Source organism: Perca fluviatilis, chromosome 18 (assembly GCF_010015445.1).
Source record: "Perca fluviatilis chromosome 18, GENO_Pfluv_1.0, whole genome shotgun sequence".
In the NCBI taxonomy this organism is placed as follows: domain Eukaryota; kingdom Metazoa; phylum Chordata; class Actinopteri; order Perciformes; family Percidae; genus Perca; species Perca fluviatilis.
In genome coordinates this window covers 22,945,509-22,959,839 of record NC_053129.1, presented here as the reverse complement: position 1 = coordinate 22,959,839, position 14,331 = coordinate 22,945,509, and the positions used below count along the sequence as shown (strand labels likewise).

At 39.3% G+C, this 14,331-nt stretch overlaps 1 protein-coding gene and 1 long non-coding RNA gene across 3 annotated transcripts in view; one reads left to right on the top strand and one right to left on the bottom strand.

Moving 5' to 3' along the window:
* Window positions 1-920, top strand: part of LOC120546504 — a 3,710-nt gene extending 2,790 nt beyond the window's left edge. For both annotated transcript variants that reach the window (XR_005636878.1, XR_005636879.1), the window contains exon 4: window positions 457-920. This is a non-coding gene — a long non-coding RNA (uncharacterized LOC120546504). The remainder of the gene's footprint in view (window positions 1-456) is intronic.
* Window positions 581-14,331, bottom strand: rhag (Rh associated glycoprotein). The gene is made up of 10 exons (XM_039781441.1): window positions 14,075-14,331; window positions 6,827-7,010; window positions 6,424-6,574; window positions 6,167-6,314; window positions 5,719-5,885; window positions 5,486-5,623; window positions 3,476-3,597; window positions 3,245-3,318; window positions 3,024-3,097; window positions 581-2,657 (listed from the first exon to the last, which is right to left on the bottom strand). The coding sequence occupies exons 1-10, from the start codon at window positions 14,250-14,252 to the stop codon at window positions 2,583-2,585; spliced, it is 1,311 nt and encodes a 436-aa protein (XP_039637375.1). The 5' UTR covers window positions 14,253-14,331; the 3' UTR covers window positions 581-2,582.

Below are 14,331 nucleotides of genomic sequence, written 5' to 3'. Positions count from 1 at the left end.
GATATTACTATTTTGGAGGTGTGTTTTCAGTGTCTACACGCTAATATAAAAGGATAGGGATAAAAGCTAACATCAGCATGCTAATCATGTTTGAAAATTTGCTAAGGATATATTGACCAATATTAGTGTTTTAAACATAAACACATAACATAATAAGCAGACATGTTTGATAAAGATCCCTTAAATTTGTGGTTCTTGTTCTGGCCAAGATAAGGGACATTTTACAGTTAAAAGATAAAGTTGTTCTTTCTTTCTGGTGGACAAAATGTGTAATGGTCACCTGTATCTAAATTACCTCAAATATATCTTTCTAGTTACTAGCTACACATATATGCTGATACCAATATAACGTCTGTGATGATCTATTGATGGCTGTGATGCATAGAGCTTTAACTTAATTGGTCATAAACCCAAAGTAAAGATGATGCTTATCTTTATATGTCGTTCGTTTTGCAGGTATTTGTCCTGCTGGTGGTGGTGGTAGAGAAAAAGTCAAGGGATCACCAAATGTAATGCAATTCATCCTGAGGAGGACCTGAATGTCTGAACCTGCTACCACAAAAACACACATAACCACTGCTATTGTACAAAAACACATTTATTATGACAGTATTAGTATATTATACAAATACGAGCACATCTAAGGACACGTAGTATAAAAATACAAAATCTTGATGTGCTTCAGTGTTCTGGGCATCATAAACCATTTGACAAACCAAAATTGATTAACACTACTGTATAGTCAGTTCCATCTAGCCCTGCAGTCCTATGTTTTAATGTTAAACACAAAACAAACTGTCCACTCAGGCACTCAGACACCATTCAGCTTAAAAAGATTTTGCGAAACAAGAAATGGCTGCTCTCTAATCCTGTGATATACACAGTTGCAGGTGTGACTGTTCACAACTCAGAATGAAAAATAATCCAACAGGAAGTCACCTATAGAGAAAACTGGTAGAAAAACTGATTCCAACTGATGCATATAATGGTATAAAGAAAATGGTAAGCAATTCTTATGTCTCAGTATGTAAGTTCCTGTTGAATTATTTTAAAGGCATCTAAAAAATATTCAGTACCAGTTGCACTTTTTTAACATTGCAGGACTTTGATAAAACTGACCATGTCAATATATCTAAAAGCTAAACTGTATGTACATGTCAGAATACCCTGGATGTAAATAGAAAGCGGACACAAAAATGAACTTCAGCTTGCCCATTGACAGCCAGTCTAACGCTAAATGCACTCATTGCATTAAAGAAATTGTACAGCTGCCCTCAGATAGATAGAACATTATTGTAAGCAGTGAGAAATAAGCAACCATAAGGTTTATTAGTTACAACATATCATGCGACTATCCCTGCCCATGTCAGAGCCTCACTGCTGGATTCACACAGTATGACTCTGACTCCTTGCAGAAGGACTGGGCTCCAGTGAGGTGATGTGAAGCAGCAGATCAAAGCAGGTTTAAGGGCACGTTTAGACCAAAGCCAGCGATCCGCAGTGTTTTGCGGCTGTGGAAATATCACTAAAAAGGCCCATCCGTGTGACGTCCTGTTGCGTTCTTTAAGCCCCCAAAGCAGCACAAGTGGACTTTATATTTTACAATTTTCCGTCAGATCGTTCATAGAACTTGAAGGCAGCTTTATTTCATATAGAAAGAGAGAAAGAAAAGAGATGGAGCATTGTGCTTTATTGGTGCAGAAAACTTTTTTTTTAACTTTGTTGTGGCAGCGATAGATACAGGGATGTTTACTCTAAGGGACTCTTAATTCCATTCAATTTTATTTATAGTATCAAATCATAACAAGAGTTATCTCAAGACACTTTACAGATAGAGTAGGTCTAGGCCACCCTATCATTTAAAAAGACTCTCACACTGCCTCAAAACACACTGACAAGTCTGATCACCACGCTGCAGGCCGTTGCAGTTTTTTTCGGCACCCCCCTGCGGCCCCCACCGCCACAGCTTCAACGCACTACCCCCAGTCAAAATGAATGGGGAGACTTGCGTTTTTGCTGGACCGCCTGAGTGTGTGTGTGGACATAGCCTAACTCCTCTTCTCTTTGACCTAAGCCTCAGCAGAAATACATATGCCAGGTGTATGGAAATATAAAAGATTATATGAAGAAAAATACACACTATACTAAAAACATGCTTTAATGTTTTTCATAATATAAAAATAAAATAAAAAAGCTTATGTAAGTAGTTGTGTATCAGCAGTGAATTTATGGTTTGACCCACTGGGTTTTCAAGGTTATTGATCACAATTTTCAATGCAAAAGAAATCCCTGAATGTGTGAGTGTAAAAGGATTAACTGAATATTTATGTTGACCATTTTTATTATGTGTATTTTGAAGACTCTGTTGTGTAAAACATTCACTGCCCATCCTGATTACAAATTTAAATTGTACTATGATGGAAAAATACAATGCTGTAGATCTTTGCTCACAAACAAGTTTCAAAAATTGACTTGTGTTGGTGAGTAGAGCAAATCGTCTAGTTTTTTAAAATCACATTACACATCCGCGGACATAGTGTAGCTGATTAATAATCATTTACTTCTTCATTTCTGGCAGATATTTAAACCTCTGCTTTGTTCTTTGAGTGATCGGCGTGAGCCAAGCTCTCCTCATTCTCCTCCTCCTCCTCAGGAACCTGGAAAACATGCAGTCCAAATTATGTGTCTGTAGCTTAATGAAAGATACCTAAATAAGACATTTAAAAAAAAGATGCAATCATTGGCTTATATGCTGTACCACCTGGGTGGAGTTTACCAGCAGAGGATAAAACAAGCAGCACCAGAGAGTTGGAATGAGCACAGGAAGAACTCTTTTCTTTTAATAGAAGCCTGTCAGATGAAATCTTGATTGTAATAAATGATGCAGTGAACCACATCCAGCTAATATGATCCCAAAACCACTAATTTAATAGCTTAAAAATATTGGGGTACTGCATCAATCACTTGTGATGCTCGACAGTCAAAAACTAGAAATAATATTTATGAGGAAAGGGATTTCTTACCTCCCAGTAAATAGAGTCATCAAAGCAGTTCTGGTCTGGAGGCTGTCCCCAGAACGGCAACTTCATTATTAAACCTTGAAGAAGAAAATTAATTGTTTGATCACTCAGGCTTTTTGCTAAATCATAATAACCCTGACCTTTTTCCTTTGAGTGACAAACCATGTGCCCAGGAATTTAACCATTATGACATATTTATGGATTCATGTTTCATCTTCACCTACCTGTAATAGCACCTCCAACCAAAGCGAAACCCAGGGATGAAGCCAAGGCAGCAGCTTGCATGGCAGCATTACCTCTGAAGAGGAGGAAAAGAGAAGACAGGAATGTAAGAGTTGACAATTAACTGAACCATGAAGTTACTTCAAAGCTACAATACAGTTATGTGTGTGAATATATATTATTATATGTATATGTATATATATACGATTTCTGGTGAGTAAAATTACCCTTACCCCTCTTTTTTCCCCAAAGCCACAGCCACAATACCAGCCAACCCGCCCAGGATGCCAGGCATGCCGTGCAGATTGTGGACTCCGCAGGTATCCTGGATGCCCAGGTTGGATGCCAGGATGGGCTACAGAGGAGAAAAAATGTATCTTGTTGCAACCAAAGGAGTGTCTTTTTAAAAGGTTAAATATGCATTTTGATTTTAAAATAGTTTGTTTTCTTCCGACCAATAGTCCAAAACCCCAAAATATTCAATTTACTATCATAGAAGAGTAATAAAACCATAAAATAATGACATTTCAGAAGCTGAAACCAGGGATTTTTTCCCTCATGTTTGCTTAAATTGTTTTTGAAAGGGGTGATAGAATGATTATATAGGGTGTTTCACACTGTCTCCTATTGGGGTATGTAACATTGGTTGGGCTGAAAATGGCCCAGGTGCTATTTTCTTTGGCCCTTATGCATCCCTGTGTTTTGGCCCTATTTGGAACGACAGCTTTTCTTCCAAATATGGTATGCTCATGAATATTTAGATGAGCTGCGCGCTGATTGGTTGAGGAGAATCCCAATACACACACATTAGAGACGTGCGCTGATTGAGCGAATCCCAACACACACACACACACACACTGCTGCCCTGCGCACACACACAAACACAGACACACGCACACACACACACACACACACTGACACACACACACATACACCACTGCACAGCGCACAAACACACTAACACAGGCACACTGTCTGTTACATGCCCAGACATGCCCAGGCGAGAGCCGCAGCGGCTGTGAGACAAAATTAAAAAGTTTCGACACTTTCATTATAACTAGTGTTGTTCTAACGTTACTCTTGCGACATAAAAAAACCTCCACCAAAGAATTAACTCACCTTTTTAGCTAGTAAGGGGAGAGGAGAGTGAACCCCTGCAAGCCTGTCCTCTGCCAGTGCCTCTGCAGCGCTGCGTTAGATCCATGACTCCCTCTCGTCCGATATACTCGTTCTAAACACTTTTCTCTGGGCCAGTAGGCTATTCCGTTGTACAGTCTGCAACACTGCATTTACGAACGTGGTTCTTTTTCAATATCCTTGCAAAACCTCCAAACCTTCTTCTTTTCTAAAGTACACTGCGCAGCTCGTGTGGGAGATCCTGACACAGCTCCAGCTCAGCGGGTCTGTGAAGGGGGAGAGGCCGACAGGGAAGGCAGCAAACCGGGCCAGCAGCCGCTGCCTGTCTTGGCAGATTGTGGAGTTTGTGAAGTCCGACACTGATTTACCAAATTTGCAATTAGCCATCAATTTTCATAAAACGGCCCATATTTGAGCTTTACATAGTTGATTTCTCGCATAAAAAAGTCTCAGAAGTGAATTTTGTAATGGAATAGCAGAGATCTGCACGACCTAGATTTAGAAGACTAACTGACCTCAGATCAGTTAGTGCCCTATGTAAATTTTGGGGCATTACAAAGATAGAAGGTTGAGCCAAATGAAGAGGATTTGGGAAGCGGTGGTGATGGCGCAGTGGATATGACACGTGTGGGAGATCCGGGTTCGATTCCCACTGCGATACATCAACCAATGTGTCCCTGAGCAAGACACTTAACCCGTAGTTGCTCCAGAGGCGTGCAACCTCTGATGTATAGCAGTTGTAAGTTGCTTTGGATAAAAGCATCAGCTAAATGACATGTAATGTAAGTTGACGTCAACTTCCAGCTTTGTTCAGATTCGCCCGTTTTCAGAGGCAGTTTCAAATTGTGAGATTTGCAGAGGAAAGGGGTGTCAATGGGATTTTGAGGTTCTATTTATGTCCTATTTACCCTTCAAACTGTCGTTATTCAACTATAACAGGGTGAAATCGGTTTTGCATTCTATCACCCCTTTAAACGATTAATCTCTTATTAAAATTGTTGGACATTTTCTGGAAACTGACTAATCTGTTAATTAACTAATAGTTTCCACCAAAACCTTTTTAGGAAACTCATCGTTTTGCACCTTTGCTTTGACTTTCAACTCACAGTTAGGTACTTGAAGCCCAGGGTAGAGATGATGCCAGCCACTAATCCAATCAGCATTGCCCCAAATGGCCCGATGTTCATGTCAGCACATGTTCCCACAGCGACGCCACCAGCCAAGGTGGCATTCTGAATATGTACCTAGGTAGATATAAAAACGAGTATATAACTGAATTTGTTTTGTTTTTTATTCTTGAATAAGTGTTATTGTGAATAATAAAGGAAAGTTATCTGACCATGTCCAGTTTTCCTTTGTGCTCCACAAGGCTGGAGATGGCGTAGGCAGAGAGCACACAGGCAGCCAGGGAGAGGTAGGTGTTGATCACTGCTGTGAGCTGAGTGAAGCCCGGATCAGCGATGGCCGAGTTAAAACTGGGCCAGAACATCCACAGGAAGACGGTTCCTGTAGAAGAGGGGGGAAGAATGAAACAGCATTTCACACTGCAAGTTAGAAATGTATAGATTCAAGGATTTATATTCATTCTTGCTGACCAGGATTGATACACAGTTGAGGTCGCTATCTATTTACCACTGTACATACTGCATGGTTATTTATGACCACTAGGTGGCAGGCATACATTGTGTATGTGCAGGCCTGTGATAAACCAGTGAGGGAAGATTACAGCCAAATAAAACACATCATTGCTGTAAATTTCATTAGTTTAAGGTGTGACTGTCTCTTACCAATCATAGCAAACAGATCAGAGTGATAAACAGATCCGTCGTTCTCATGTCCGTTTCTTAAACCTGGTCGGTAAAGTACTCGAGCCACTGCCAGGCCAAAGTAGGCTCCATAAGCATGGATGATCATGGATGCTCCAACATCATTCGCCTGTGAAAGAAGAGGTGATACTGTAAAATCCAGTTTACACAGTGAATGTTCCTGGTCGTATTTTGCTAATGTAGTTTATCAACACATGCCTATGTCATTGCGTACTTACTTCGAGGACTGTGGCCACCAGATGTTCATTGATGGAGAAGATGGTGATCTCCAGGATGGTCATGATGAGGAGTTGCACAGGGCTGGTTTTACCCAGAACGGCTCCGAAGGAGATCAGGACTGTAGCTGTGCTGAAGTCTGCATTGATTATCCTGTAAAATAGAGAAGAAAACAGAAATTATAGGATAATGAGGAGAATAGGTGGAACAGAAAAAGTCCCCAGACCAGCACAGTTTAACCTTCATTTACCGAACCTAAAATGATCTGTTAGAGCAACTCAGCAGCCAACAGGACAGGTCAATGGTTTATTGAGCAGCTACTTAGTTTGTGATGCATATTTTACTGCTTAAATGTTAATCAAGGGGTTACTGATAAGCGACACGTGCAGAAAAAGACATTCATACTTGAATATGCTGACTTTGATCTTGCCATCTTCCAGGTGCCAGATGCCCTGCGTGAGAAGGCCCCACTGCAGGCCGAAGGCAGCCAGCAGTAAGTTGACGCCCACGCTGCTGAACCCGTATCGCTTCAGGAAGGTCATCAGGAACCCGAAGCCGATGAAGATCATGACGTGGACATCCTGAAACACTGAAGACATGAGAAAAGAGGTCAGTTCTGCTGTTGATTCAATGACAGGGCCCTTCTTTGTTGTGCGAGTCCCACTTTAGCCTTGGCTAAATGTGGACATTAAATCGAATCAGATGAAACACTTGTGATACGCTGCCTACAATTAGAAATAAGCCATTTGCTAAGACTTTGCCTTCCACGGTGGTATTCTTTTGACTTTGTAGTTTAAATGATTTAGTGAGCAGGAGTCATTTCCTTTCCACAGGGGCTGTATTGTCTGCCGTGACCTGTTGGTTGGAAAAGCAATTCAATCAGACTATGAATGGGATTCTGGGAAATGCTCCTGATGTTCCTGTTGAGTTTGTGGCCTTGCACTGTTTGTATGAAGTGCATATGGTCTTAATTGATTAGCACACCCTTATCTAGTCTGTTTCGACCACATCCCATGTTTTAATTATCAGTGCATTTAGTTTTACTATATTATTTATTTATTTATATTATTTTTATACACAAAAAGATAAGCTCTTTAAGAGGAGATAAATCTGGGTTAAGGCCAGGTAATTTTCGGGGGATTTGTGTCAACATCCTGACAGGGGTGTGGGACTCCTGTTTCCCAAAAGTCTTTAAGCTTGATATGATATGATGAGCCCCTTGTGGAAAATACATCAAGGTGGAGGTGTGCGCAGGTTCAGAAACAATGCTTCATTTCCTCAGAGTGGAATGAGCGTGAATGTAGCTACTGTTATCTGGACAGTACACACTTACTTTCGTCTTTCAAAAGGCAGGCATTTACTGCTTTGCAGTCTCAGATTCATCATCATTGTTTCATTTCTTGAGTCTTGTAGTCACCGTGAGGTTTGCCAGACAACCAGCGGAGACTAGGTGAAGTCACTGCACCCAGCCAGGAAACAGTCCGGCACATAATCGTTAAACCACAACATGGTGTTTTTATTCTTACATTTTTGTACAGAGTGTCATGTCACTGTCATAACTCTAACCCTAACCCTAATCATAACTTGTCATGACAAAAACCGAATGACACTTACTAAAAGAAGCGTTATGTCATGAATGTTTATGACTTGTTTATAATGTTTATGACATGTTCATTCAAGTCTGTTTAAAGGGTGCTGGTAAGTGGATTTTGTTACCTGTGGACAGAGGTAGACTAGTGGTTTTCCCCTGATTCCATACTTTGTGCTAAGCTAAGCTAACCAGCTGCTTGCTGTACTTTTATGTTTAGCAAACAACTGTAAGTGTATCAACTTCTCATCTAACTCTCGTCAAGGAAGGGACTATTTCACAAAACTATACTTACATTAAATATCCCATTTTTTTTATCCATTTCACATTATAATAGTATGAGTACATGTTTTGTTTATTTGTGGCCCTAATTGAGAAACCCCTAACAGGCATTAGTGTCTTCAAATTATTTAAAAATATTACAATAGGCTACCTAACACTAAAACACAAAAATTCCAGTTTCCACTCCTATGACATGCTGCTTTTTGGATGCTTTTATATCGGCCTTAGTGGTCCCCTAATACTGTATCTGAAGTCTCTTTCCTGAAATTCAGCCTTGGTGCAGAATTACAGCCACTAGAGCTAGTCCCACAATGAGCTTTCCTTAGGATGTGCCATTTTTGTGTCTGTGACTTTAAATGCTATTGAGGAGGAGAGAGGGGGGAAAGGTGGAGGGTGGGGGTGTGGCCTTGACCATCTGCCACTTGTTTGCAAGCCATGATGTCTCTCTCTTTCTCATGGGCAGGCCAAATTCTCTGGGCGGGCAAAGCACAGAAAGGCGAGGTTATGACCTCATAAGGAGCAGATTCCAGATTGGCCCATCTGAGCTTTCATTTTCTCAAAGGCAGAGCAGGATACCCAGGGCTCGGTTTACACTTATCGCCATTTCTAGCCACTGGGGCACCATAGGCAGGCTGGGGGAACTCATATTTTAAAAAACCTCATCAAGGGAAGTTTTCATGCCATGGGACCTTTAACTCCACTTATCTAAAAAGCAAATTAATATTACACACATACAGTAGATATGAGGAAAACATGAACACATGCTCCATTTAGATGTATTAAACTATTTACAGAAACAGAAAATCATGCAAAACTGGTCATCCACACCTATTAATATTTACATTGTTTAACTCTGACAACGAGGAATGAAACAAAAATCTCTTATAATACTGTCAGACTTTTTATTGCTCAGATTATGGTGCACAAGACCAAGGTTAGTTTGTAATATGCACACCGATAGAAAGCTGTGTTCAATCCTCTGGTTTAGGTTGATTCTTTCAGTTAGTATCTAGCATGACTTTGTTCTCATAACAAAAGGCTTATAAGGCAAAGTTCAGGATCTGCTTATGACATCCATGTGGGCAACAATGCCTTAGTTTAGGCAACCAGGCCAAGATTCATTCAGTCAAAGGTTACATTGTACGGGATTCCGCATGATCAAACACAAGGGAAGTTAGCATGGTTACATGATCAAACATAATTTCCCTTAAAACATATAGAGTATATCAGGACATTTTCAAAATGTCTTTTGGTATAAAGTGAGAACGTCTATGGTAAGGAAGAATCTGTGTTTTACTGGGTTTTTATACATGCTCAAAAACAGTGTACTTAAACAGATGTTATACTGTAGGCTGCTTTAATCAGTAACCAATCTGATAAAAATAGAGCTGCTCAAATCTACTCAGAGCGGTTGTCTAGCTGCTCCATATTGACAATATAGCTTTTAGTGGGGTTAATGAGTAGTTGAAACAGATTAATGTTTCAAAATAATTTTAATCGCCCATGACGATTGTTATTGGTTTAAAGAAATACCAATAAAACAGAGCACATTTTTCACCCATCCCGGAATGCTGTGTGGAGTAGCCAGACCCTCCTCCGCTCCTCAGCGTGTGGATGGTCTGGCAAAGCGAGACTAACCTAACATTTATGTTCTCTCCTGCTTGGTAAATAATTAATTAACCAATTTAATCACTTTACAAACAGTTGAGATATCATGTGAATATCATCCTTTTGAAACGGCATTCTTTACTCAATTGTCAAACCACCTCTGAATAGTCTGTGATTTCACAAGAAAACAGTCAAAAAAACAATCCTGATGTGTGTTTGTGTAGTGCTGCACTGATGCCATCAGCAGTGTGTCAAGGTGAAATATTGATTTGGCTCACATTCAAAGAGCTCTTTTGAACAGAAACTGGCTGCCCCTTCAACTTGTGCTTTGACCCCCTCCCAGTCTCAGGTAGGTCAATGGTCATGGTTTTAGCTCATTCAGCATAATTGAAAATACTTTTTTTTAGAGGCATTTGCAGATATGGTATAATAGCAATTTTGGGTTGTTTGCGCATGTAGGCAAACTTCTTTAAAAAAATGCTTATTCTTACTTTACTTGGATGTTTGTATGTTCACAACTAAATCAGACTGATCAATGATAATTTTTGTATCATAATTCTCATTTTCATTGAAAAATATTAAAATAATTTTTTTTTATTGATTCTAGTGTGATTTTTGCGAGAATCTCTACCAAACAAAGATTTTTTCGTTAGTCTGTAGGATACGATTTGTTGGCTGGGATGTTTCTGCAGCACCACAAAACTTAATTTAGGATGGTTTGACACATATTTTGCCTTTTAACAAATATTACGCCCCCTGCGATTTGGATATTGCAGTAGTCCATATTGCGATTTCGATTAAATTGCGACTAATTGTGCAGCCCTTGTCATGCCCGTGACTTTTTCCATAATCATAGACCGCAAACAGCAAACAGGATGATGGTGATAATCTCCAAAGCCAAGGTCACGGTGGGGAACTGCATCCTCATTTCCTTGCCGTAAGCGGGCATCCTGAGACCAAGGTTATCTCTTACAGTCTGACACACACTCACTGATAAACAAACAGGCAGAAGACACCCCCCTCCCATTCTTTTCAACCAGTTGCACTGCCAGAAAATCAGTGTCTCTAATCCCGAAAACCCCATGTGGCATAGAAAATTCTTTGATCCTGACATTTTTTTTTAAACCAAAGATGTCATTTCCTGTATTCTGGTGCCTTTTAACAGGTGGTTTGATACTTGTCTCTATAGAGAGCTGAAGTCACACCCTTCTACCTCCGGTCCATGGGACATTAATTTGGAAAAAATATGAACGAGAGTCAATTGGAGAGATAATAATAATTTTTTTATCCCGTTTGAATTGAGCCATGGATTACAAATATGATGTTCGTCAATTTAAAACATTATTTTTCAACCGAAGAAAGTCTCAGTTTATTGTTAAACTATTGAAGTATAAGACTGTGAAAATACGTAATTAGAAAGACTACTGGGCTAACTGAGACTTTCTTCGGTTGAAAAATTATCTTTTAAATTGATATTTGTAATCCATGGCTCAATTCAAACGGGATCAAAACATAATTTGCCACTCCCCGTTCACTACCATTCATATTTTTTCCGAGTTAAGGTCCCATGAGGTCCACCGGAAGGGGCGTGACTTCGGCTCTCTATCTATACTAGCATGAGAAAAAAATGGGTATAATTTGTAATTACACCTAGAGGAAGTGGTTGGCCCGTGATCACTTTTATATTAAAAAGTACAGAAATTGATTTGATGACTAATTCAGAATCATCTCTAATAATAACCACTCGTTGTTTATTTCAACTTATATGCTTGCATGCAATTGCAATATTGCATGTTTGCTTATGAGAGATCTGCCTGGGTACAAGGTAGCAGTGAAAATGTGGTATGGAGTTTCATTGAGTTGGGCATTCTCTCAATAAGAAAGCGGAATGGATTTAATACTGACACACTGACACAACACTCTTAAGAGCGCCAAGTGGAATGACCAATGTTCTTAATGTGTTTTCGACAAAACACACTAATACTAATAATTTTTTAAAAAGTGGGTTTGACTTGACCCTCATATAATGGCTCCAACATCTTTGCAAGTAAGAAATGCAATGCACATAAAGTGCAATTTATTAGAAATATGCTCTGGTTTATTTTTTCTAAAATTCACTGCAGGCCATTTAAAAATGGGCAGGCCATAGTTTTGGCCACACCTGTGTAGGAGCTTGTAGTGAACAGTAGTTTCAGGATGGGGAGGAGATAAAATTGGAAAGCAGCCACAGTGACTTGCACCACGCCCAGATGTTAGGCTCAGTAATGTGGGTGAGCCAAGACAAGAGAGAGAATCCCCTCAGGACCAATTGCAGAGGAGTGATGCAACCAAAACCTATGCAAACACATACATTATTATTTTTTTTAAATTCTGGAGCAATAGATTTCCTTGCATTTGATGTTTCCATTTTGCAAATCAACATTTAGATAAAAATGACTTTCCAAGAGTCTTTATTAGAAACCTATGTAGTGTTTTGTCAAACCATACAAACAGAAATTCTGTCTGTCATTTACATTATTTTAAAAGTGAATTGATTGGAGCTGGGATAGCTTTTACTCGCTCCATTTCTCTGCTTATTTGTCTTCTTTTGATTCTAACAGATGTCTGGCATGTATTGCATAGAGGATCTCTCTGCACCCATCCACAATCCTTCATGTTATCCAATCGCATTTTAAATGGTCATGGTTTTAACTGATACAGTATAAATAAAATATAAGATTTATTTAAGAGGCATTTGCAGATATGTTCTTTAACATCTTATCATGGCATTATTTGATTGTTGGCACGTCTATGAACCTCTTTTTTTAAACTGCTTATTGTTACCTTACTGTACATGGATGTTTGTATGTGCAGAGTTTGACTCTAGAAGGCTGTTTTCACATCTATCTGCTGAAGGATGGAAAGTTTCTCTGTACTCACCTTAAATCTCAGTGTACACGAGATTATTATATTATATCACAGCTAGTTTTGAAGCAAATTATGGTCCAATATGCTACTTACACAAGTGTAATGTGGAAACTACACTGATAATGGACCTTTCAGTGATCTAAGAGACATCTTGTGATGCAAGAGACGTCTTGTGTCTAGCAGTTAAACTTAACCAAACTAAATTTGCACATTCATAGATTATGGACTTTTCAATGAGGGAAAATGAGTAGATGTGATTTTAAGAATTTTTAACGAGGCAACATCTACTTTTTTGTGGGAAAACTGTATCAGACACACGTTATTATTGAAAACAAAAATTGTTTTTTATGTATTTAAAAATGTCTGGAGAAGATCTTAACTCAGTGTGATAAAAAATAAAGAAAAATCCAAAATAATCGTAGAAATTCTGAAGAAGACTATATTGCTAGACATGTTCTAGTTTATTTTATCTGTAGTAGAAAATATGCTCAGCCTTAATGCTCACCATTGAGCTAATCTCTATGGGTCACACCTGCCCCACCCAATCATGAGTAGACATTCATACAGTAAAACAGCCGCTTGTAGTTGCAACTATCTTAATGCAGATAAGTTGTCATGATGACCCTCTCAACTGCAGGAACTGCTCAATGCTCAATAAGTACAAAGGTTTAAACAAATACACAGCATTCTTCTGCCCTATCTATCTTCTGTCTTTATTATCTGTGTGTTTTTTAAATCCCATGTGATCTCCACTGTATGATACCTGACACTTTCCCTGCAGGATCCTATTTGACTGCTCAGTTGCATGTGCATGAAGAAACTTTGTGAGGGACGAGAATGTGACCCCATGACTCCTCTTATTTCTTTCAGCAGACCAGCCTCCAAATTCTTCTATTTCTGTTTGCAAGTAATTGGAAAATCAAATCCTTAAAACACAAGTCACATTATTCCAATGAAGGAAAGGAGGCCTTTTTCAGGTCACTCAACACTTTAAAGTTCAAGACTAGAGAACCAAAGCTTAGAAATATGGAAGATTTGTAGACTTATTCCTTTTATAAATAGAAATAAGCTTCATTTCAACTTTTTTCTAAGACACACTAAATCACACTGAGTCAGCAGAACAAGAACTTTTTTTCTCTGTTAACATCAAAGCTGCAACAAAGGCCATAATCCATAATTTTTAACCTCTTCAAAAACAGTGTAGAGACCAAACATTAAGGCATCCAGTAGGAGAGCATCCCTCAGCGAGCAGCCACAGGTAGACTTACTGGGGTAGAGATCCATGGGCTTCACTTCATGGTGAGTCTCATTGGAGTGTGGCTCGTGCCCGTGACTTTTTCCATCATCATAGACCACAAACACACCAAACAGGATGATGGTGATAATCTCCAAAGCCAAGGCCACGATGGGAAACTTCATCCTCATATTGGTGGCGTACGCAGGCATCCTGAGACCAACTCTGGTTATCTCTGACACACACTCACTGACACTCTTTTTTAGGAGTTGTGCTGTGTAAAGGGAGGGA